Source organism: Erpetoichthys calabaricus, chromosome 2 (genome assembly GCF_900747795.2).
Source record: "Erpetoichthys calabaricus chromosome 2, fErpCal1.3, whole genome shotgun sequence".
Classification (NCBI taxonomy): Eukaryota; Metazoa; Chordata; class Cladistia; order Polypteriformes; family Polypteridae; genus Erpetoichthys; species Erpetoichthys calabaricus.
In genome coordinates this window covers 176,773,117-176,796,127 of record NC_041395.2, presented here as the reverse complement: position 1 = coordinate 176,796,127, position 23,011 = coordinate 176,773,117, and the positions used below count along the sequence as shown (strand labels likewise).

The 23,011-nt window shown below is 37.6% G+C and overlaps 3 protein-coding genes across 7 annotated transcripts in view; 1 reads left to right on the top strand and 2 right to left on the bottom strand.

Annotated features, from left to right (window-relative positions):
• ankmy1 (ankyrin repeat and MYND domain containing 1) overlaps positions 1-813 on the bottom strand; it is a 50,612-nt gene extending 49,799 nt beyond the window's left edge. The window contains exon 1 of the mRNA XM_028794826.2: positions 502-813. Coding sequence (XP_028650659.2) covers positions 502-570 — 69 coding nt within the window. The 5' untranslated portion in view covers positions 571-813. The remainder of the gene's footprint in view (positions 1-501) is intronic.
• A 1,277-nt stretch (positions 814-2,090) lies between these two features.
• On the top strand, positions 2,091-19,650 carry thap4 (THAP domain containing 4). 4 transcript variants are annotated; one of them, XM_028794827.2, is made up of 6 exons: positions 2,091-2,283; positions 5,251-6,081; positions 13,251-13,407; positions 18,803-18,912; positions 19,198-19,301; positions 19,380-19,650. In XM_028794827.2, the coding sequence occupies exons 3-6, from the start codon at positions 13,289-13,291 to the stop codon at positions 19,494-19,496; spliced, it is 450 nt and encodes a 149-aa protein (XP_028650660.2). In that variant the 5' UTR covers positions 2,091-2,283; positions 5,251-6,081; positions 13,251-13,288; the 3' UTR covers positions 19,497-19,650. The 4 variants fall into 4 exon arrangements, with proteins under 4 accessions (XP_028650660.2, XP_028650662.1, XP_028650661.1 ...); XM_028794829.2 differs by lacking the exon at positions 5,251-6,081; XM_028794828.1 differs by lacking the exons at positions 2,091-2,283; positions 5,251-6,081 and adding an exon at positions 11,296-11,440.
• Positions 19,364-23,011, bottom strand: part of LOC114646575 (bcl-2-related ovarian killer protein homolog A-like) — a 75,640-nt gene continuing 71,992 nt past the window's right edge. Inside the window, exon 4 of one of the 2 annotated variants that reach the window (XM_028794831.2) lies at positions 19,364-20,827. In XM_028794831.2, the coding sequence (XP_028650664.1) occupies positions 20,810-20,827 (18 nt within the window). In that variant the 3' untranslated portion in view covers positions 19,364-20,809. Of the gene's footprint in view, positions 20,832-23,011 lie in introns of both variants that reach the window. The other variant, XM_028794830.2, reaches the window with a different exon arrangement.

The following is a 23,011-nucleotide window of genomic DNA, read 5'->3' as shown; positions in this document are numbered from 1 at the left end:
AACTTGTATTAGTGAAATACAGTGACTAAACATCTCAAATTGATGCCCTTCATTAGTTAACTCAACACATTATGCTGTCATCGTCTGAAAACAGTCACAAATTATGGTGATTCCTCAGATAACTTTCTGTGACTTGATACTAACATTTCTATGGCCAATCTATTCTTGCGCGCACTATGTCCGGAATAATCGCCAACATTGTACCTATTTCACTTCCACATTGATAAAATCTACTGCAAGATAACTAATGAACATACTCGTGTATTTATGCATAAACATTCTGTTCTTGACATCGCGGAGAAATCAAAGCCCTTCAATTACAAGCGAAAGTACAGAAGATCATTTACAACCTCTCACAGTTGTATAGTTTACTGAATAACAAAGAAGGCGGAATGTGCACCTGCTATCCCATTTTCGGTGGCTACTACCAAGTTTACGATATGATTCATCGCTTCTAGAATTCAGATTTCCGCATCGTCGGAAACCGTTTTCCCCCCGTACCTGCTCCGAGTGAGTCGCTGGATCCGGAGAAATTCCACGCGCAACTATGAGGTTCGTTCTTATCATCATTCTACTATACACTTTTTAATTGTGTACAGTATTATTAAATATGATGTGTCTGATAGAAAGGATTGGGATCCATCTGTTACAAGCGTAGGGCGCTCCGAAATGGCCGTGGCGTTGCAGTTATCAGTTACATTAAAATCTATTAAACAAAACAAGTTCCAGAAGTTCCCGTCAAACCCAGAAGAACCCTAACATATTTGTAGTGATTCCGTTTTTCAAACGAAGGACCATACTCGGAAAGTGCTGAAGGTGTGGCTGGAGTGAAACAAGTCGCAGACCGCACCACTGTGAGAAATGAGGGGGTGCCCATAACCATCTCGACAAATTACATTGCTCTTTTCGACAAATTACATTGCTTTTTTCTAACTTAATGTAAGCATCTATATTGTTTAATAAAATAACCCTTATAATTTGAAAGTAAATAATGACAGTGTACTTCTGAGTTTACTTTCTATAATCTAAATCGCTCATAATCCTCCTTACCCCTCTATTTCGAGGCGTTGTTTCATCGTCCATGGCGTCCAACTTGTTGTCATGGTAACTCGATGCCTATGGACACTGAGCGTTCAGAACTTTTGAGGAACCTTGAAAAATCTTTGTTGTACACGTTTAATTATTGCGTCCATCCATCCAAAGTCGCAGCCGTCCCTGCAATCATTGTGAGCAGGAACAATCCCTGGATGGGGCGCCAGCTCATCGCTAGGTGAACACAAGCACACTCTTAACCCAAGGGTCAATTTAATATCACAAAATCCCATACCCTGTATGCTTTTGTAAGGAAACTGAGCATGCCGAGTAAACCCACAAGAAAAGTATGCAAGCTCCAGGCACATCCATTTGCTGTGATTTACCATGCTCCCACATGTTTAACATATGCTTTAATGCATTTCATAATGAAAACGATATCAAATATTTATCTTAGTATTCTAAATATTCAGACAGCATAATATCATGAAATTAATGTATTCTGTGTGTCGATCGCTGCCTGCGTCACATCTCAGCGCAAAAGGAAGACAGTTTAGACAGTTTAAGAAACACGTAGAGATTAACAACTGGGTCGGGGAACAATACGAAACATTTAATGTACTACATTAGTTATAACGTGCTTTGAGAAACTAGTAAATGAAACATTGATTATAAGATGAAGTTTACAGCGTTCTACTTTAATGACAAAATAAACTATGAGATTAAAGTGGAAATTTCGAGATTAAAGTAGACATTTCGTCTTTAATCATGACATAAACGACGATATTAAAGTGGAATTGTCGAGAATAAAGTGGACATTTTGACTTTAATCTCGATATTAACTTTTTCTTCACTATTTCCCTTTTTTCTTCTCCATGGCCCTAATATGCTTCCAACTTTATTTATTAATACAGAAAAAAAAGAATTGATCTGGCCCGTACGAGCCCCACGTCACTCAGCATCTTTGGTTTGCATTTCCGTTCAATAGCAACCTCAATCCGTTTGGTGGCCACTGAAGTACGCATGTGCAGGATGCGGCCATTTTGCCGTACGTCACCGTGTTTGGACAGTTAAGCCTGACATATCCGCCATGTTGACGTACGGCTGATAAGTTTCTCTCACTTCTTTTTATTCTTAAAAGTTATTGAATTTCGAATGTCAGTCATTTGGCAATATGGTAATATCATGTGCCGCTGTAAACTGTACCAATAGGCAAGGAAAAGTCGACAAAGCGTCAGTTTCATTCCATAGGTAAGTGAGTCAAGTAGCCTTTCAATCTGCGTTTCATCTTCCGTTTAGGTCCAACCAAAGATTTTTTTTGACAGCATAAAAAAGGACCTCTGTTACACTGGCTTTTATCAGCGAAACGTGTCAAAGTCTAGCCATGCTATTATGTACATGCTTGGTAAGATTAATCATTTTAATCCCATATCCATGTGCCTAACTTGTTTATGTAACTCATTGGCGGCACTGCTGTAATTATTAACGACGGAAAAAATGATAGGGTTACCAATAGAACACTGGTTATATCGATTCGTTTCATCTTCCCCTCGTCGTATTTGATTACGACTTTGTGTAATGAAATACTGCCCTCCCATAGACTCATATCAATAACGTCTTCGATGCAGATTCTTTCGAGCCTGGAATTTAAGGGTTATAGTCAATTAGGATACCTTTTGCCATAAATGTTAAGTTTAGAAAGCGAGTCAGCTAAAGAGACACTCTTGATCCGTGGGGATCGCAATTAAGGTTTTTGCTATTTATTGAACGTTTTTAACTCGACGATTTGTTCATTTTAATAACTGCCAATAACGCCAGTTTAACATTATCAAAAATATGCATTTCACCTTTTTATTCATTGCGTGTCTGTGTTTCTTTCTTCATCCTCATTATAAATTATGTATTAATTCACTATGTTTCACTTTAATTTGTCTGATCTGTTTTAGAAAACGTAAAATATACACATACAGGAATTTTTTGATATGTCAAAATTAGATCAAAATCAAGCCTTCTAATTAAATGTTCTTTAATCTTTTTTTTTTTGTTTACTATAAATAATAGAAGATTATGAGGCTTGTTTCTAGCGGGGACTGCTTTGATGAGGAAAGGAGTAAAATGGAGTAAGGAGAATGGAAAAGGAAGGGTGATTGGGACGTTGATTGGTGGAGCAGATTTAGTTTTGTTTGGATAGAGACAGCAGGGATTTAAATTGCAATATCAGACAAAAAACAAGTTAGAGAAACTCAGCAAAAGGTAACTCAGTTGTGTTTTTCTTTGACTCAACAGGTTACAGTTATCTTTTCATAATAGCAGATATAGTCATTTAAGTGGAAAAAAAGTGTGGGACCCCTGCCAGTTTTGCAGGGCCAAGTCTGAGATGTGGTGATTTTTGTTCATCATTGTGACAAAGCGCAACTGGCGTAACTAGTGTGGAAAACTATAAGCTTCAGCACTGAGTGAAACTGGCAAAATCAGATGTATTCATCAGAACAAAGTGCTTTTGTATGAAAGACTGAATCACTCCAAGGAGATGTCATTATTTCTAATCATTGCAGAAACAATTGCAGAAGCTAGTAGATGCGACTACTTCTTAATCGGGTGGGTCAGCTACTTGCAATGCTTACTACTGGGGATCTAAGCACCTGCAGTCATAATGGATGGTACTCTCTAGAGACATCCAGTTTTTGCCATTGCTTTTTAAAAAGTGCTTGTGTCCCTTGCAGTAAATATTGCAGCTAGCCAGATGCAGCAGGTGAATAAGTGCTCAGCCATTACAGAAGATACTGGTTTTCTTCAGGAACATACACAGTTTTATTTGTAAATACGAATATAATACCTAAATATGATGTATAAATATGTTCATGCAATAAATAAGCTTTATTATAACCACTTAGAAAGTAGATAGGTTTATTGTTATTTATTATGATCCAGCCATTCATCTTTCTACATGCTTACACTGGGCAGTGTCACAGAGCATTGCCAAACTTTATTACCCTCAAACTTAACATTTAGTACATAACTACTGTTAGTATTCTATGCCTTCTATGAACAGTACGGGTGAAAAGTTTTAGAACACCTCAGTTTTTGTTCAGATTTATCAGTTGAAATGCAATGAATGACCTAAAATGGTGAAAAGGTAAGTAGTAAACTACCAGAGGTTTAAATTTAAAATTTAGGTTACCAAAAACTGAAAAAATGAAACGTCCAAATATTACAAATGGGCCGCCTTCAGGGAACAACTAATAAGTTACAACCTACAGATATAAAGTAAATTATGCCTTGCCAGTTGAAGCAAATAATTTGCATAAGTATCCCAATTTCTGTTGATTACATAAAATACGGTCTGTCTGTCTTAAAGCAAAATTGGAACAGACTGTGTTACTAAACCCTCTGAAGTACAACTACAACTCACAGCTTCAAGAACAACTTCAACCATAGCCTAACAGTGGTCGAAAAAAGCAAGTCTCGGTTTCTACTGTGCATCATAATATCTCCTAATGTGTTCAATGGATTGTGCTTTATATTAAATAGTGTCTTTTTAAAGTGAACACCATCCCAAACATTTTGCAAGTGTACACACTTCATACAAGGCAGTTTAAAAAATTGATGGATGGATCAGTAGATGGATAGGGGTTTTTTTCCAAGCACATAGTGCACAGTCTGTTGTCATTTGTAAATTGATATGGTGTGTATATGTCCCCCAGTGGACTAATATGTTTTCTGGAGTGAGAAATTTACTTGTGCTTGTTGCTTTCTACAATCATAACTAGAAAATTGTGACTTTAGAAAATAGAACAATTATGTTGCATTAAAATCATTAACTGTTAATTTATTTATAATATAAGACTTACGGCAGTGTGGTGTAGTGGTTAAAGCTTTGGACTTCAAACCCGAGGTTATAGGTTAAAATCCCACTACTGACACTGTGTGACCATGAGCAAGTCATTTGACCTGCCTGTGCTCCAACTGGAAAACCAAAAGTAATGTCACCAATTGTATCATAAATGTTGTTGTAAGTCGCCTTGAATAAAGGTGTCAACACAAATATGTAAATGTAAATGATTTTTTTATTGCATTAAAATGCATTTTTGCTATCTATGGTAGAAAGACAACAAGCTCTCTGGTTTAAAATATGTTACTTTCAAAATGTCTGTTGTAAGGTGTATAAATAAATATCAAAGTCTTCAGTCCACATTTTTAAAAATACATTCCTCACAGGTTTCCCATGAAAAATGCTGAGCGACTGACCAAATGGAAAGAAGCTGTGAGAAGGGAGAGCTGGACACCCAACAAGTACTCTTTCCTTTTGCAGCAATCATTTCACACCTGACTGTTTGAATCCAGACATGATGACCAACATCGCCAGCTCAAGGCTACTGCTGTGCCAACTATATTTGATTTTTCTGAGAAGATCAGAAGCTCTAATCCTATGGTACGAAGGAAAGTGGTTAGTAAGAGATTAAGCCTGTCGAACGATGAGTCATCTTCAGAAGATTCCACAAGGATTCTAGACCAAAAAGAAGTAAATAAATGGACATCTTCAAATTCAGATTCTCTCCTTGATCTGAGTATTCACCCAGCAAACCATCTGCAAGAAGGAGAGTGGACAAGGGAGATGGATGGGGACATTTTCACACCTTCTTCTTGTAGTTTCATTGGAGCTTTGCACTCTTATAGCTACACTTCAAGACTACAGCGGAAGCGGTCAGGTCCCCAGACTAAAATTACTACTGTCAGGTCTGAGCCAGAAATCTTGGTTACACCTACTAGTGCAACTGAGACAAAGACAATCAGTGTTTATATTCCAGATTTAGTCCACAGACGACTTTTAAGTAAAAAGAAGGCTGCAAACAGGACTTACTCCCACATGTTTTGCTACTCACACAAAGTCCCATCCTTCCAAGCAGAAAGGTTGATTAGTCCTCAGAGACGAATGAAAAGGAGGCGGCTACAGAGTGTGGCCCATCACATGCTACTCAAGCTGAGAAAAATGAAGGAGCAACAGGAAAGGGGAAAATAGTAGCTTGACTCTTCATTCATCAGCATATGGTCAGTGGACAATTGGGATGTGTTAAACATCATACACTTCTTTTACCAATTTGTTTTAGTTGTGCCATTTTAGTTTTCTTTTACACAAAAGTGAAGAATTTAAGTCCATACTTTTTTTGCAGAACTGCTACAATTTAGAAACATTTGTAATTTTGAAGTGTGAGCTACATCCTTTTACCATTACACCATCATCACCATGTTACTTTACACCAGACATAAAGAAACCTATGCTGTTCACTTTGTTTAATCTGTCCACAAAACATCCTTCTAGTTGGGTTGGAGATCATCCAGGTGACTCGACAAATGTGTGATGCTATTTTTGTTTAGTAGTAGTTTCTGTTTTGCTACTTTCTAGTGAAGTGCAGTCCTGAAGACTGAACTTTGCTGGGGCCTTTTTTCTCTACCTAATAAATCTGAAACAGAAGGAAAAAATGTTATTTTGCTGCTTAGTGTGGCTCAGCGTTCATCTGACAAAGTCTTCACATAATTTAAAAGTAAACTATTTTCTTGCAGATAATTTTGTGTTTCGGTATTGAATGAAATATCATAGTTTTCTCACTTTTTTGAGCTTGCTTGTGTGGGCCTTTCCACAGTGTTCTAGTGGGTATGAAGTATTTATTTGGTTAAAGGTTTAGATGGTTAGGATTTCTCATTATAGTTTCATTCCTGTAGATAGAGAGTGTACTGTTGAAACGTACTTGCCTTTGTGTAGTTTTTTGTATTATTGTATATTTTACCAAGTGGATTTGTTTATTTTTACGTGGGTTGTTCTAGTACATACAGGGTTGTCTGGGAGAAACATGCACTAACTTCAGTGAACATAGAGATCAATCATGCAATCTTCTGGTGCCAAAGTTATAGTCTGCCTAATGATCTAATAAGTGCCAGCTGTTAGATACTTTGGTTAACAATTAGGCACAATTTAGGCTAGCCTTCCCAATATTAATGTAACACTGGTACATTTTTATTATCAGACGTTATCCATACATAACCTCCATAGACGAACTGTGCAACAATCAAAAGAAATTGCTTCAGACTTCAAATATCAGTCTAGAAACGGTTACACAGCCAAATGTTCAAGGGCTTGATCAGCTTACACCTTTAAGCATACTGTCCAAATGAATAAAGATTATGATCATAGTCAGTCTACCAGGAGTAAGTCATTTACATTTTTATGAAGTTGTATACATTAAAGAGGAAATCTTTCTCCTCCTGTCTAAAGTCAGTTACTGTACAGCCAGGGAGACACTAGGCAAATCTGTGATTGATAGGTAGAGTAGGTAGAACAAAATCCTTACTGTTAACGTGAGTTTTTGCCTTATGTTTTCGAAAATACATTTGGATGATTCTTCTGGAGAGTAGTCTATGGCCAATCAAAAAATTAAAAGTTTTGATTAACATGAGCCTCCATAAAAGTCAGGAGAAAAGCATGCACTGTATTTCATAGTAACAACTTCATGTCAATGACTAAGAATTGTGAAGTATAAACCTGGTTTGGGCATGCTTTAGTACACAAATATCTGGGCAACTTGCTGTTACTGATGGAACTATATTCTACAGTGCATCCGGAAAGTATTCACAGCGCATCACTTTTTCCACATTTTGTTATGTTACAGCCTTATTCCAAAATGGATTAAATTCATTTTTTTCCTCAGAATTCTATACACAACACCCCATAATGACAACATGAAAAAAGTTTACTTGAGATTTTTGCAAATTTATTAAAAATAAAAAAATTGAGAAAACACATGTACATAAGTATTCACAGCCTTTGCCATGAAGCTCAAAATTGAGCTCAGGTGCATCCTGTTTCCCTGATCATCCTTGAGATGTTTCTGCAGCTTAATTGGAGTCCCACCTGTGGTAAATTCAGTTGATTGGACATGATTTGGGAAGGCACACACCTGTCTATATAAGGTCCCACAGTTGACAGTTCATGTCAGAGCACAAACCAAGCATGAAGTCTAAGGAATTGTCTGTAGACCTCCGAGACAGGATTGTCTCGAGGCAGAAATCTGGGGAAGGTTACAGAAAAATTTCTGCTGCTTTGAAGGTCCCAATAAGCACAGTAGCCTCCATCATCCGTAAGCGGAAGAAGTTCGAAACCACCAGGACTCTTCCTAGAGCTGGCCGGCCATCTAAACTGAGCGATTGGGGAAGAAGGGCCTTAGTCAGGGAGGTGACCAAGAACCCGATGGTCACTCTGTCAGAGCTCCAGAGGTCCTCTGTGGAGAGAGGAGAACCTTCCAGGAGGACAACCATCTCTGCAACAATCCACCAATCAGGCCTGTATGGTAGAGTGGCCAGACGGAAGCCACTCCTTAGTAAAAGGCACATGGCAGCCCGCCTGGAGTTTGCCAAAAGGCACCTGAAGGACTCTCAGACCATGAGAAAGAAAATTCTCTGGTCTGATGAGACAAAGATTGAACTCTTTGGTGTGAATGCCAGGTGTCATGTTTGGAGGAAACCTGGCACCATCCCTACAGTGAAGCATGGTGGTGGCAGCATCATGCCGTGGGGATGTTTTTCAGCGGCAGGGACTGGGAGACTAGTCAGGATAAAGGGAAAGATGACTGCAGCAATGTACAGGGACATTCTGGATGAAAACCTGCTCCAGAGCGCTCTTGACCTCAGACTGGGGCGACAGTTCATCTTTCAGCAGGACAACGACCCTAAGCACACAGCCAAGATATCAAAGGAGTGGCTTCAGGACAACTCTGTGAATGTCCTTGAGTGGCCCAGCCAGAGCCCAGACTTGAATCCGATTGAACATCTCTGGAGAGATCTTAAAATGGCTGTGCACCGACACTTCCCATCCAACCTGATGGAGCTTGAGAGGTGCTGCATAGAGGAATGGGCGAAACTGGCCAAGGATAGGTGTGCCAAGCTTGTGGCATCATATTCAAAAAGACTTGAGGCTGTAATTGCTGCCAAAGGTGCATCGACGAAGTATTGAGCAAAGGCTGTGAATACTTATGTACATGTGATTTCTCCGTTTTTTTTATTTTTAATAAATTTGCAAAAACCTCAAGTAAACTTTTTTCACGTTGTCATTATGGGGTGTTGTGTGTAGAATTCTGAGGGAAAAAATGAATTTAATCCATTTTGGAATAAGGCTGTAACATAACAAAATGTGGAAAAAGTGATGCGCTGTAAATACTTTCCAGATGCACTGTATATTATATTCTGCTCTGTATCAGAAGATTATGCAGTTAAATGTTAAACAGATCTATTTGTAAGCTAAAGCTGAAGCAGTGCTCGATCATACAGCAAGACAATGATCTGAAGCACAAACTCAGATCTACTTAAGAATAATTAAGGATCAGAAGTCCAAATCTAAATTTAGTTGATGTGCAGGACCTGAAATTAGTAGTTTACCCTTAAAATCTATCAATTGTCAATTAATTAAAGCAATTCTACTTTAATTGGCCAAATTCTTCCAAAATACTGTGAAGAGAGTATTAGTAGTAACTGCAGGAAACTTCTTGTCTTACACAATGCTACTAAAAGTGAATAGTTATTGATTCCAAAGGAGCAATTAGTTTTTCAAAATGGGTAGTGGATTTTTCATAGCTTTAATTATCAAGATGTTATCTACTTTTTGTTACGCAGACTTTATCTATAGTGGCTATAGGTGGGGCTGTGGGATCAGATTCGTTTTATTTATATCCTGTTCTTGATTTGATGACATTCTGTTTATTCCCCCTCCCCAATTTGTGTATTTAAATTATGGCCACATTTTAATGTCACAATATGGGACATTTTCTTACAGATTTTAAATGTGAATTGTATATTGATCAAGGAGGGCATATCCTAGATCACTTAGACCTTAAACTTTTCATTGGAATATAGTCCCCTTAATCAGTTTTCTGAAGCCATTTCACTTTATAAAGTTGTGGATAGCTGGATGTTATCCTGGCAGCACCAGACACAAGGAACTTGCCAGGCTTAAATGGAACAAATGTCCATATGAGGGTAAGGCACACTTACTGTACATTCAACCTATGCACCTTTATTCTAGTACACTTTAGAGTCTGTGATAAACCTAATTTGGAGTCTTTGGAATTTTGAAGAAAAACATTACCCACAGGGAGAAGGTGTCAAGTCCATACATACTTAGTTCTGATTCCTTTCCCATTAACTGTAAGGCAGTGAGGAGATCATACCAGTTCCCAGGTTTTTTTTTTTCTTCTTCTTTTTCTTCTTTTTAAAATTAATGTGCCGGTAAAGATCCTATAGAAATATAAGCACATTCTTTCTTTCTGCTGAGAGTGAGGGCATATCTCTGCAGCATCAGGCACAGGACCCCCAGATTACAATATATTCTGGCGCTCACACTTGTGCCCGTTTCCGAGTTGCCAATTAATCTAAAGTGCACATTCTTTGGACTGAGGGGAGAAAACTATCATCCAGAGGCAAACCTCCACAGATGAGCGGTGTACACTCAAGATGACATCCAAACTTGGTACTTGAACTTAGGACACAGGATCTGTGAAGCCGCAGTGCTAATTACTGCATTACCATTTCATAAAGAAAGGGGTTACTGTAATTTGATGTAATTCCATTGTCCCCATACCTTTTGGTAATGTGGCCATGTTAATGTCAAAATATTTTTATGCGTGGTGAAATATGCCAAAATCTTGTATATACAATACGTGGACAGGGTGCCAGTTCATCACAGGGTGACCATATAACAACCAATTTAGAAACACCAGGTCATCTAACCTGTACATCTTTGGACTGTGGAAGGAGACCCACACAAGCATGGGGAGAACTTGCAAAACTCTACGTTGGGAGCACCTATGACGCAAACCTCCATTCTGCGAGGCAGTCGCGCTACCACTGCACCCTCAATGCCGTATATAGTACGTAATTCTGTGTTCACTTAGTGAAACCAGTTATCAATTTAAATTAATTTGTGACATTTATGTGTTTTGTAAATTATTAGACATATTATTAGATATATACAAAATACGTTTGGAGTTTATTACCACTGCGTATAAACAAAAAAAACTACTTATTTCAAACGATACCGAATTTCAAAATACTTATTATTTGCACCTATGCCTTTCGAATATTAAAACCAGAAACAAAAAGTGTTACTTCGTGACACATCGTATCTTTTACTCGATCTTGTTATATTGAGTCATTGTCACTGACAGGCACGGAAGTAATCAAGAATGACGCATCTGACAAAGTATTTAACGAAAATGAACATAACTACAAGTCCCAGCATACGTCAGGTGTAAAACAGCCTCCTGGCGGAAGACCAGATTCGAAGAAGACTTAATCTTCGATAGTTCGGGAGAACAATCAGACAGACAGACGATCGGCATGTCGGCGGCGGTGAAAGAGAACGGTACGTTCGCCGTGTGTAGTGGTGCTCGTCTGAGCGTTACATTTTTCTTCTCCTTTCTTCAGTGCCTGGGCTTGCAGCAAATGCTGTCGTTTTTCAAATTTTCTTTACGAAAACCCTTGAAATTGCTGAGTCACGTGAAGGCGTTACACTTCAGATAAGCAGTCACCAGTATTATTGGTAAACGTAACACCGGGAACAATTGAGTTTGCTTCATTTGCAAGAGTGTTGATTAAAGTTGGATTTCACCGTATGCAAAAAACTTTGAAGGTTTGTTCCTGACTAAAAGAAAGCACATTCCAGCGTGTGTCTAGTGACCATCACCAGAAACTACACCTTTTACTTGCCATTGTTTGTGTTGTCAGAACATTTGTAGCATGACCAGTAGTACATGGAAACAAAAAAGCCCACCCCGAAACAAATCTGGCCCTGACAGATAGCAGTGAGAAAGATCTCAAGCCACTGTCCCAGCAGATATAAACACAATTGTTTGCTAGCCAAATATTATGATTTATCCCAGTACAGTTTGCAATTGCTGTTTTATTTAAACTAGGTTTTATAGTCTGCCAAGTATTTCTTGTGCTATTTTTGTATTTTTGAAATACCATGTGCTTTTTATTACAGTGTTTTAAAATAGTACATTCAGAAAGTATTTAGACCTCTTTACTTTCTGCACACTTTATTGTGTTGTAAATTTAATTTTAAATGGATAAATTGGCCATTTGTTTGTCCATCAATCTACTCTGAATAGCCCATAATGACAAAGTGAAAACATGTTTATAAATTTATTAAAATAAAAAATTGAAATCTCTCATTCATGTAAGCTTTGTGCACAGTGGCGTTAATAATACTGAAATGGACCAGCACTCTATCAGGCGTTTATGTGTAGGGTAGCTAGACGGAATCTACTCTCGACTATAAGGAATTTAAAGGACAGGATTGTCTGGTCTGATGAGACAAAAAAGTCTTTGGGCAGACCTCCAAGCACTATGTCTGGTGAAGACCAGGCAGTGCACATCCTCTGCCTAATACTATTCTTGCGGTGAAGCATGGTGGTGTATCTCTGCAGCAGAGATAGGGAGACAGGTCAGAATTAAAAGAAGGATGGAAGCAAACAAATACAGTGAGGTCCTCAGAGAGCACACAACCTCAGGCCTTTTAACACTACAATAACCCGAAGCATACAACCAAGACAACCCTGGAGTGGCTTTGGGACAAGTCTGACTGCTTTTAAGTGACCCAGAAAAAATGAAACTTAAACTCCATAGCACATCTCTGGGGAGACCCGAAGATGGCAGTTTACAAATGCTTCCCCTCTAATCTAATGGAGCTTGAGAAGATTTGCCAGGAAGATTGGGATAACCTGTCCAAGTCCAGGTGTGCAAACCTTGTAGAGACTTACCCAAGAAGACTCAAAGTTGTAAATGAAACCAAAGGGTCTTCTACAAAGTACTGAATTAAGTGTTTGAATACTTGCATGATAGAGAGACTTTAGTTTGTTTTTTAATATTAGTAAATTTGCATACCTTTCTGAAAACGTTTCACTTTGTTATTATGCAAAATTATCCATTTAAAATGAAACCTATAACACAACAAATACTGTCTGAATTGACCGTATCTGCATTCTAATTTAGTTTAGCAGGTTTTATCTCCTCTTATTACGTTAATTTAAAATGAAATAAGCTTCTTAATATCATACATAAAAGATTGAAAAGTACAGAAGATGCATCATTCTCTCTGTTTAAAAGCTGCCTCCATGTACATAACTGTTTGAATCCCTTCTACAGTAATGTTGGCTCCATTTCCGTTTCAGCTGTCCCATTACATCCTTCAGTAAAACCTCTAGAATGGATGCTGGGATCCTGGCAGTCAGATGAACCAGGTCATGGCTCATTTCCCACAATTCAGCCCTTCCGTTATACAGAGTCCTTACACATCTCTCATATTGGGCAGCCAGTGCTTAACTTTTTGTGAGTATATTCTGATCTTCTTTTTTGTTGTTGTTATAAAATTTCATGCTTTCCCTAAGTACACTTTAATTTTTTTTTATTTTTTTTTTTTAACAAATTGGGGTAATTTGTTGGTCAGACTGTGAATAATAGGACTGCAAAGAAGCTTCAGAAATACATAATAAGTTGTCTGTATTCTTTCACTGGACAGTTTTTTAAAATTAATTAAGCTACTTCAATAACAGAATAAATTAAGTTCTATTATTAAACATGCCAAGATTAAATGTAGTGCACTTCCTTTACATTTTCATAGCTGATGTAAGGTACCTGTTGTAGATAAAATTGTAACACAGACGAGATGTTAAATATACTGATCAGTATGACTGCTGTACTTATCTTTTAAGGTATCTTTGGTGTATTGGAGCACTTCAATAGGACTGACTGTTCAGTCATAAAGTCTAACGTGGACTACTTCTAGTCACTATCTAAACAGTGTGTGTTGTCTACTGACACCCGGAGACTGTCATGGAAGCCTTGACTGTTACCATTATTGAAAAATATTGACTTAATCTGGACCTGTATCTTTATCATTGCTGTTCTACTATCCCCATCAGGTTATATTGTGCTGTAAATTTGGAGAACTCGCGGTATATATCAATAATGCCTTTAATTCTGTAAATCTCTAGTTATATGCACAATCTAAAATTTGCCCTACTAAATGTCCTCTGTCTGAATGGCAAATCAGCTTTTATTTTGGACTTTGTTGTGGGGTGTAATATTTATTTTCTGTGCCTGACAGAAACTTGGCATCTATCTAATGACCATTTTGAACTGAATTTGGCTGTTCCATCCCACTATTGTTATCTGGAAAAGCCACTTATTGCCAGTCGTGGGGTTTGTGTTGCCATTATATATTCTTCTAAGTTTAGGATCAAGATAGTTTCTGCTCACAGTGAAATATATTTTGAGCATTTGGCTGTATTGCTTTCCAGCTAAGGCCTCTGCCAATATTACTTGTTTATTGTTCTCCAAAATCTGTTTTGTTGGCAAAACTCACTGAGTTGCTCACCTCTCCCTTCTTGGTATCCTGCTGTGCTGCTGCTTGGTGATTTTAATATACATGTGGACTCGTTGTATGTGGCTGATTTTCTTAATTTCTTTAGTGCTTCGATCTTAATCAGCATGTAAATTGTCCTACACATGCTAAAGATGACTCACTCAACCTTGTGTGTACCTTTGGTATACTCCTGCATATTTGCATGGTATTGATTTACAGGTGCCCTCCATAATGTTTGGGACAAAGACACATTTTTCCTTGATTTAACTCTCTGCTCCACAGTTTAAAATTACAAATCAAACTATTCAGACATGATTAAAGTAGACATTTCAGACTTATTTAAAGGGTAGTTGCATACATTACAGTCACACCATGTAGAAGGGACAACACTTTTTCGATATGGTCCCTCCATTTCAGGGCACCATAATGTTGGGGACAATTCGTGTCACAGGTGTGTGTGATGTTACTGTGGTGTGTTTTACTGCTTCATTGCTTCAGGCTTGGTTGCTCATGTAACTGTCTACAAGGAATATGTTGCCCTCTATAAAACGAGCACTACAGAGGGTGCTTTTTATACAAAATGTATTCTGTGTGGTCAGTACAACACCAGAATGTTTTTTTTCTACTGTTAATAGGCTTGTTACATCTGCAAATAATTCTCCTCCTGTCCTTCTGACATTGATCTGATTTATTCAGAGTTTCAAAATGGTTCAATTGCTCTGTCAGAATTCTGCCCATCTTCTACCTTAATTGGTAACTGCTTATCTGGTCTCCCTTTGTTGGACAATTTTGCGGTGCATAAGCTTATCATGACCGCTAGGCCCACTGCCTGTATCTTGTATCCCATACCTTCTTCTTTGGTTGAGGCTGCTTTGCCTTTCTTCCTTCCTATGTATTGCCATTATTATTAACACATCTATTTCTACTGTACTGGTTTCTTCCAGATTTAAGATGGCTATTATTACACCAGTCCTTAAGAAACCGTGACTTGACCCAGAGAACTTTAAAAACTATCATCCTATTTCCAATCTTCCATTCTTAAGTCAAATCTTAGAACATGCTGTTGCGGGTCATTTGAAAGATCATCTTGACTCCAATGATCTGTTTGAGTAACTTTAATGCTGACCACAGTACAGAGACTGCACTTGTCAGCGTGATCAATGGTTGCAGCAGATGGTGGTCTTTTAACAGTTAAGATCTTTTTAGACCTTACTGCTGGTTTTGATGCACTGCATCACGATATTCTTTTGTTTAGTGTTGAGCATGAATTAAACATTACTGGAAGTGTCCTTGCTTGGTTCAAATCATACCTTAAGGGCAAAGAGCAGTTTGTTACTGGGTTTAGGTCTGGCCCAATTCATTTGTTTCATGGTGTCCCCCAGAGATCAGTTATTGGTCCCCTACTCTTTATTATTTATATGATCCCTCATGGTGCCATTATTAAGCAACAATGTCTGTGGTTTCTCTGTCATGCTGATGGCACACAGGTTTATTTACTTACACAAACATTACCTCCTCCTGCATTGGTTGTCTCTTTGGCTGATGTAAAACACAGGTTGTCTGATCAGTTTCTTAGACTAAATTGTGAAAGAAAACTGAGGCTTTAATTATTTCATCACTAGGTACTTTAAAGAAAATGGACAATTTTATTACATCTCTAGCTGTACATATGAAAAATCATGGTACTATTTTAGATTCCACACTCTACTTTGAACCACATATTAATATTACCAAAGTAGGCCTTTTTCCATCTTCAGCAAATATCCAGATGGCATCCTTTTTTTTAAGATAATGCAGTGGTGACCCTTATCCACTGCATTAACAAATTAATTATTGCAATGTAGTGTTGTGTGGTATCCCTGCGTGGAGCCTAAACAGACTACCGTATGTTCAAAATTCAGTGGCAAGGGTTGTTACACTATTAAAACTTTGGAGTGTTACTTACAAGCATTGTCAAATCCTTACAGCACCTGTGTTACCACACTTGATGTTTGGTGGGGTCTGCTGTCATTTTCAGGCCATTTTCAAGCCTCTTCTGCTTTGTGACATTCTATACATGTTAGAGAAAGCCATGGATAAACAAAATATGACACTACAAACTGGAGGCATATTTATTTGCTACATACATTATATTACAGTGAATGATTTGGAGCTGACACAAAGTTATTTGCATTTCACATTTAAACCTTACCTTGCGAGCAGCTTACATACATTGCAGCAAAAACAGGAACAGAATTGTAGTAATAGATTTTTAGTGTAAACATTCAAAACCAACAATAATGATAATCATGCCACAAAAGATTATAGACAGATTGAGGGGCATTTTGCATCAAAGCATATAAAAATCTAAATATATCTGTTGAATGCCGCAAATCCATTGCTAACTGCATGAGGGTGCTCAAATGAAATGAAGGCTTAATACTGTAGGATGCTATATGAGTAAGCTGAAACAAAACAAAAGTTTAGCCCTGTGTCTCACTTGGATTTTAGATGCAAGCTAGAAACCAAAACATGAGTCCTCTTGTATTATTGGGGAGAAAAAAACACTCTTGAACAACATCTAGTGAGGAAATCTTGTCACCCAACCTGGGGAAGTACAAACATAGTTTCATTAGTTTTAGCATTTTCTTATTGAGCCTACTGCTGGTCTAGTTAAGTGGTGTTTTGTCATTCATTACAAAGCAGAAAATGGTGATTTGGCTAAATACTGTACATTTATTTTAACATTAAAATGCTGAGTACACTTTATTTTCATTTACACTGCAGCTAGTTCTTCTATCATCACATTCATTCTGACTATCATACAAAGGAAGTCAGATCATGCTTTTGTATAATCTCATTGAATTTTCCATTTACTTATCCTGTTATGGTATAGTGGCAGCAGGCTAAATAGGCCAGGCCAGACTAGGCTTCTATATTCTAAGCAACAATCTCCAGTTGCCTCTTGTAAGTTCATAGAACATCTGAAAGTCGTGTGTGAGCCCTTGGTCATCCTTCCCGTTTTCCCATTCTCAAAGCATGGATATACCTGAGAAAAATGATGTTGGCCAATATAAGCTTTTCATGACAGTGGTAATGCCAATTAACAAAAGCTGCTACAGGAAAATTTATAAAGTGAGTTTATTCCCAGAAGGCCAGGGACCTACTTGATTAAAAAACATGAAAAACAAAAAAGGAAGGTGCACAAATGTTCCCCAGACAGAACCATCACATACAATTATCCAGCAGAAGAACGATTGTTTTAAATGCACCCCTACAGTCATATAGTAGCCCTAAAAATGAAAATGCAGCATACCAAAAGTCAAAGGAGGGGTGAAAGCTGAGCACAAGGGCCATGGGTGGCATCAGCATCCAGAGCTCTTTGAACATCTCATGTGTGCCCTGAAGAGACATTTTTATTAGATGCCCAAAGTACACCATGCAACTCCTCAATTTAAAATCACGGCACCTCTATTCAAAAAGTCTTCAGGATTATTAATGTTCTGTGCAGGTTACTAAGTGTATTGACTTCATTTCAACCACTTGCATCTTTAATCTCATTCTTTCCAAAACTGCCAACAGTTAAAGGCCATAGATTTTTTGATTTCATATACTGTAATAATCCCCCAGGGGAAGTTGCCATTTTGCAGAACCAGATGGTGATGATTGCAGTTCAAACAGAGTTTTCAATTAGAGGTTCATTTGTGGACTAGGGTCACATTTCACCACTTCCATCTGATGCAACAACATGCCAATACTGAATTTAATTAACGGTCAGTCTCATACTCTTCCCTATCCTCTCAACCAGCAGAAGACCCCAAAGTATTTAAGATCATTCAAGGTACTTAAGCTGGAAGACTTTGGAGTAAGAGATGATGACTTTAATTCTGAGTACACCAGAAGGTGCCTTTGAGCACATTTAGGTGAGATCCAAGGGTGAACATCAAATGCAAATAGCAGAAATGTAAACACCATGGCTTGAAGCACTCTTGGCAGGCTTGAACTAACCACACAATTTTGGATGTAAGCTGAGCTGTGGAATTAAAGAGACTGAATAACACATAACAACAAATTCATATTGTTGTAGTCTGCAAAACATTATGAGGTCCACTGCATTGAGTGTTCTTCATTGCTACAAAATACACGTGGAGAGGATTGGTAAACTACCTCAATTCTTGTAATATCAATAGTTAGAATAAAGATTTTTTGCAGTATTTTTGGCCATGACAGAATCAACGTTCTTCCTGAATGCAAGGTTGAATTATTTGACAAACATTCAATTTCAGATTCCCTCCAAGTACATAATTGCATAATGAATTTGGAGGAGTACAAAATTAAGCCTAAGTGAAAGACTATTTTCTACTCACTTTTGCCTTTCAGATTCACTTCCTTTAATGCTGAGACAAAGAAGCCACTGCATAGAGAATGTGGGTTTATACGAATGGAGCCCAACAGCAACAAGGTGGCATTCATTATTGCTCATAACCTAGGTAACGGCATGCCTTTGAAGAAACAGATTTGAATATGTGTATTTGGGTGAATTCTTGCATCTTGTGTACCATGTGACAATGTCTGTATTGTATGTAAATGTTCCAGCCAATGGGTCTTTGATTTTGAAAAAGTTTGGCCCAGTAGAAAACAATATCCTTACCATTTACTTAGTTTTTTTTCTCCTATACATACTTGCCTTTATCTTTGCATACTACCATATTATTAAATATTAAAACAGCTAAAGCAGTGGCATTCATGATGTTTTGTGTTTTCAATGTTTCAAGGTTTAGTTGAAATTGAGGAAGGCAATCTGAATGGCCAAGAATTAAAACTACAGTCTACAGCTCTGTCTCGTATATCATTTGCAAAGCAGCCATATGTTCAAGAGGTACTGTATGTGGTCAGCCTTATACAAGTAAATGCAGATCATTTAAGTTATGGTAAACAACATTGTTTTTTTATTCAGGTAACAAGAACTTTCAAACTTATGGAAGATGGTCGATTGGAGCAGGAGCTGTTCATGGCGACAGACAACCAGCCTCTCAGTCAGCATTTGCACATCTACTACAAGAAGCTACAATAACAGCAAGACTGTTCATAGGCCAGTTGTTTATCAGTGATGGACATTAATGGATTTTGCTCTGTGTAATTAGGTATATCAGCACACTGTAATTATCATAAACATTATTTTTCGCCTGAATTGTTATGTAGAAATAAACATTCTATAAAATACTGTACACCAGAGCTTTTCATTTCTGTTTACAATAACAGCAACATCCATCAATTTTATAACTCAGTCACAGAGTTGTGAGGTGTCACTGCCTATCCCAGCAACATCTGGCAAAACATTGTTAACCAGTTTACAGTATGACAGGGCACACTTGCCAAAAACCAACACTGACTCGTGCTGGCTCAGTTTAGCTTGAGGTAACTGGAAGGAAATAACCATACAGATATGGAGCCATGATTCTCATGCAACACCCCAGAGCTGTGAGAGTGCACCAGTAACCACTGTGTCATCATACAGTAAGTGTACTGTTAGAAGGACAGTTGGTTCAGCACCTTGACGTTTGGCACTAGTTTGACTTTATGTAGTTCCCAGGTTTTGCCACAGAGTGTCAGAAATGTTCCAGCATACAAAGGACATTTTTACATTTCTTTTTCTGAACTTGTTTTTCTCATTATAATTCCAGGGTTATATACAGTAATTTGTTCGTTACTGTAATAATGCATTTCTAAATGCTTGCCACAAAATTACATTAATATGAGAGAGGTAGAATTTGTACCAGGTAATATCTATTTCATAGTGAGCATCAAATATAACAAATTAGCAATTGAAGTATAAAAAATTTTGAATTAAATTATTTCTCTATAACTGTTTTAATTAAATGCTACCAAATGTATCTAGTAAGCAAAAATTGACAGCATATGTATAAAAGAAGTAAAACAAACATAAATATGTGGTTTCTTTGGTAATATGTAAACTCATTTTTCTGAGCTAAACAAAACCATGTGAATTATACGGTAGATGTGCAAAGCTTAAAGTAGTGGCATTTTTAGGTCAAATGTCTCAGTGCAATCAATAATTGCTTTTAAAAGTTAGAATAATCCCAAACAACATTTGAAGGTTTCCAGAGCTTTTTGAACAGTCTGAATGTCTTCGGCTATTAATGTTTTCCTTTTATGATCCCGGTGACAGATCAGAGCTTCTCAGTTTGCCTTTGTTCCAAAAGCCTCTGGCTGATGAATTTTTCTTCCACACAAGAAAGCATTGCTTCTTTAGAGCTGGGATTCAGCGTTCTCTGAGGAGGTAAAGCACCAGTGCCTTCACAAAGTGCCCACAGGTATATACTGTGGACACTAACCAGTGGGACTGGAAACTGGGGTCGTTGTTGACTACGCATTGCTTGATATCTGCCTGGAAAGAAAAGACAGTGCTTACTATTTGCTAATTTGGCTATAATTAAATAATTATCCACAGTCAAAACAACATAGTGGAATGAATATAAATAAAAACAAACAGCAAAGGGGCTTTAGAACTGTTTTTCTGCAGGGCTTGCAAACTTCTTTGTCGCAGGATCTTGCTTGCCTGCATTCCTGTTGATCCCATAATTAAGTGATTCTTGTCAATAACTGAAGAGATTTGCAAACACCTTTTTTTCACTAGCTTACCAACATGGCTTTGAAAATGGTTCACTGTCACTTAATCATTAAATACCTTTTGGCTAGTTAATTTGTGTGAATTGAACTTCTTTAAAGCCATTACTGTTTCAGGTATAAAACATTTATAATTTTGTTTGATTTCTCCACTTTCTTTAATGTGGAAAAAATGCTTACTGTTTTCTGTTTTGAATGCACTTCTTCTAATTTTCAACATTTGTACTCCATATTTACTGTAAATGACTACATTCAGCTGGATCACCTTTCCCAACGTTTTCTGATTTTTTGAAAGAGTGGCTTGTGTCCTCATGTGACTTTCTCTTTTTCAGGACTATTGAGGTTCTGTTCCCTAAGCTTGTCAGAGTAAAAGGTAATCTTCAGAATGCTTTGGTTGCTCTTTTCTGCAGAGCTTCTAATGCTACTATGTCCACGGTGTGACCAGAATTGCCCTCAGTTATCCATAATTCTCATAGTAATGAGTTTGAAGTAACACCCCTTCATTTATATTGCAGTGTCTTAAAAATGAAATTTAAGAAACCTAATAGGAGGGTAAATCAAAAAGCAAAGAGAATTTCAAAATTACGGGATAGCTGCAATGGATAGAAGTTGACGCAACATAACACATTCGCGACAGCTTACGAGTAGTTCAAACACACACAGCGCTTCACTTTGACATTAATCTAGTTAAAGTCAAGGTCAAATGAACATGGATGCTCTGCTGTGGGATTGCAACATTGTTGAACAGTGCTCTGAAATGAGATTTCTTTGGCCAGAGGGAAACCTGCTGAAATTCACAGAAGAATGTTGCCTCAGTATAAAGGGTGAAAGCATGACTCAAAGAAAAGTTTATGAATGTTTAGAAAGATGTAAATCAGTAAGAATAAATGTACCCAATGAAGCTCAATCTGGTCGAATCATCAACAACGTGAACACAAGCTTACACTGATATGGCAAATGCCTTCATCAGAGAAGACCAACAGATTATGTTCTCCACTGTTGCTACACATTTTGGATATCAGCTATGGATCTGCACATGCATGATGACTTGGGAGTACTGTAAAGTTTGTGCAAGATGGGTAGCCAAACATCTTACTGATCTGCACAAGCAAACAACCTTTGGTGAATCTCAGCAGGTTTCACTACCTCTGCCCAAAGAAATTTCATTAGTGTGTGTTCAAGAATGGAGCAATCCTGCAGTAAAGCATCCATGTTCATTTGGCACTGGCTTCAACCAAACAACTTGCACAGCAGTGCACTGTATGTGTTCGATTTACCCATAAGCCACCAGGAATGTGCTGTACTGAATCAGCTTCTGTCCATTGCGGTTACTTTTTGATTTACCTGGCTACTTCTGCATATTACCTTTAGTATGTGCATGATATGTCAACATAAATCCCTAAATCCATTTGAATTTGTACATCAGCATTACCTATCTTGTATTTCTAAAAAAATTATCCCTTTATCTGCATGAAAAAGTTTACAGTTCCATCCATCGATTTTTAACCCGCTTCATTCTAAGCAGGGACATGGGAAAGCTGGAGCCTATCCCAGCAAGCGGGAGCCAGTCAACACACACCACACACAAGCTAACACTAGTGCTAATTTTAGTTTGCACTTGTGTACCATAAAATGCATTTTCTGTGTATTAACGCAGTTATGAAAAGTTTCGGAGTTATTTTTGCTGATTTTTCAGTATTTGCTGATCTTGTATTTAATTTTGGTTCCATCTACATACGTAAAAAGTGTAATCTGAGTGTGTGACATTATATAATTGCAAAAGATAATCATGGCATAATCTCAGTGCAACTGCACTCTACAATAATTATTCAACTCTATCCCTGGATTGCTGTCATCAGAAATGAATAACTTTTAGTGTAATTCCTAAAATGAGACTTGATATACTAGGATAATTCATTCATCCATTTTCTTAATAATCTT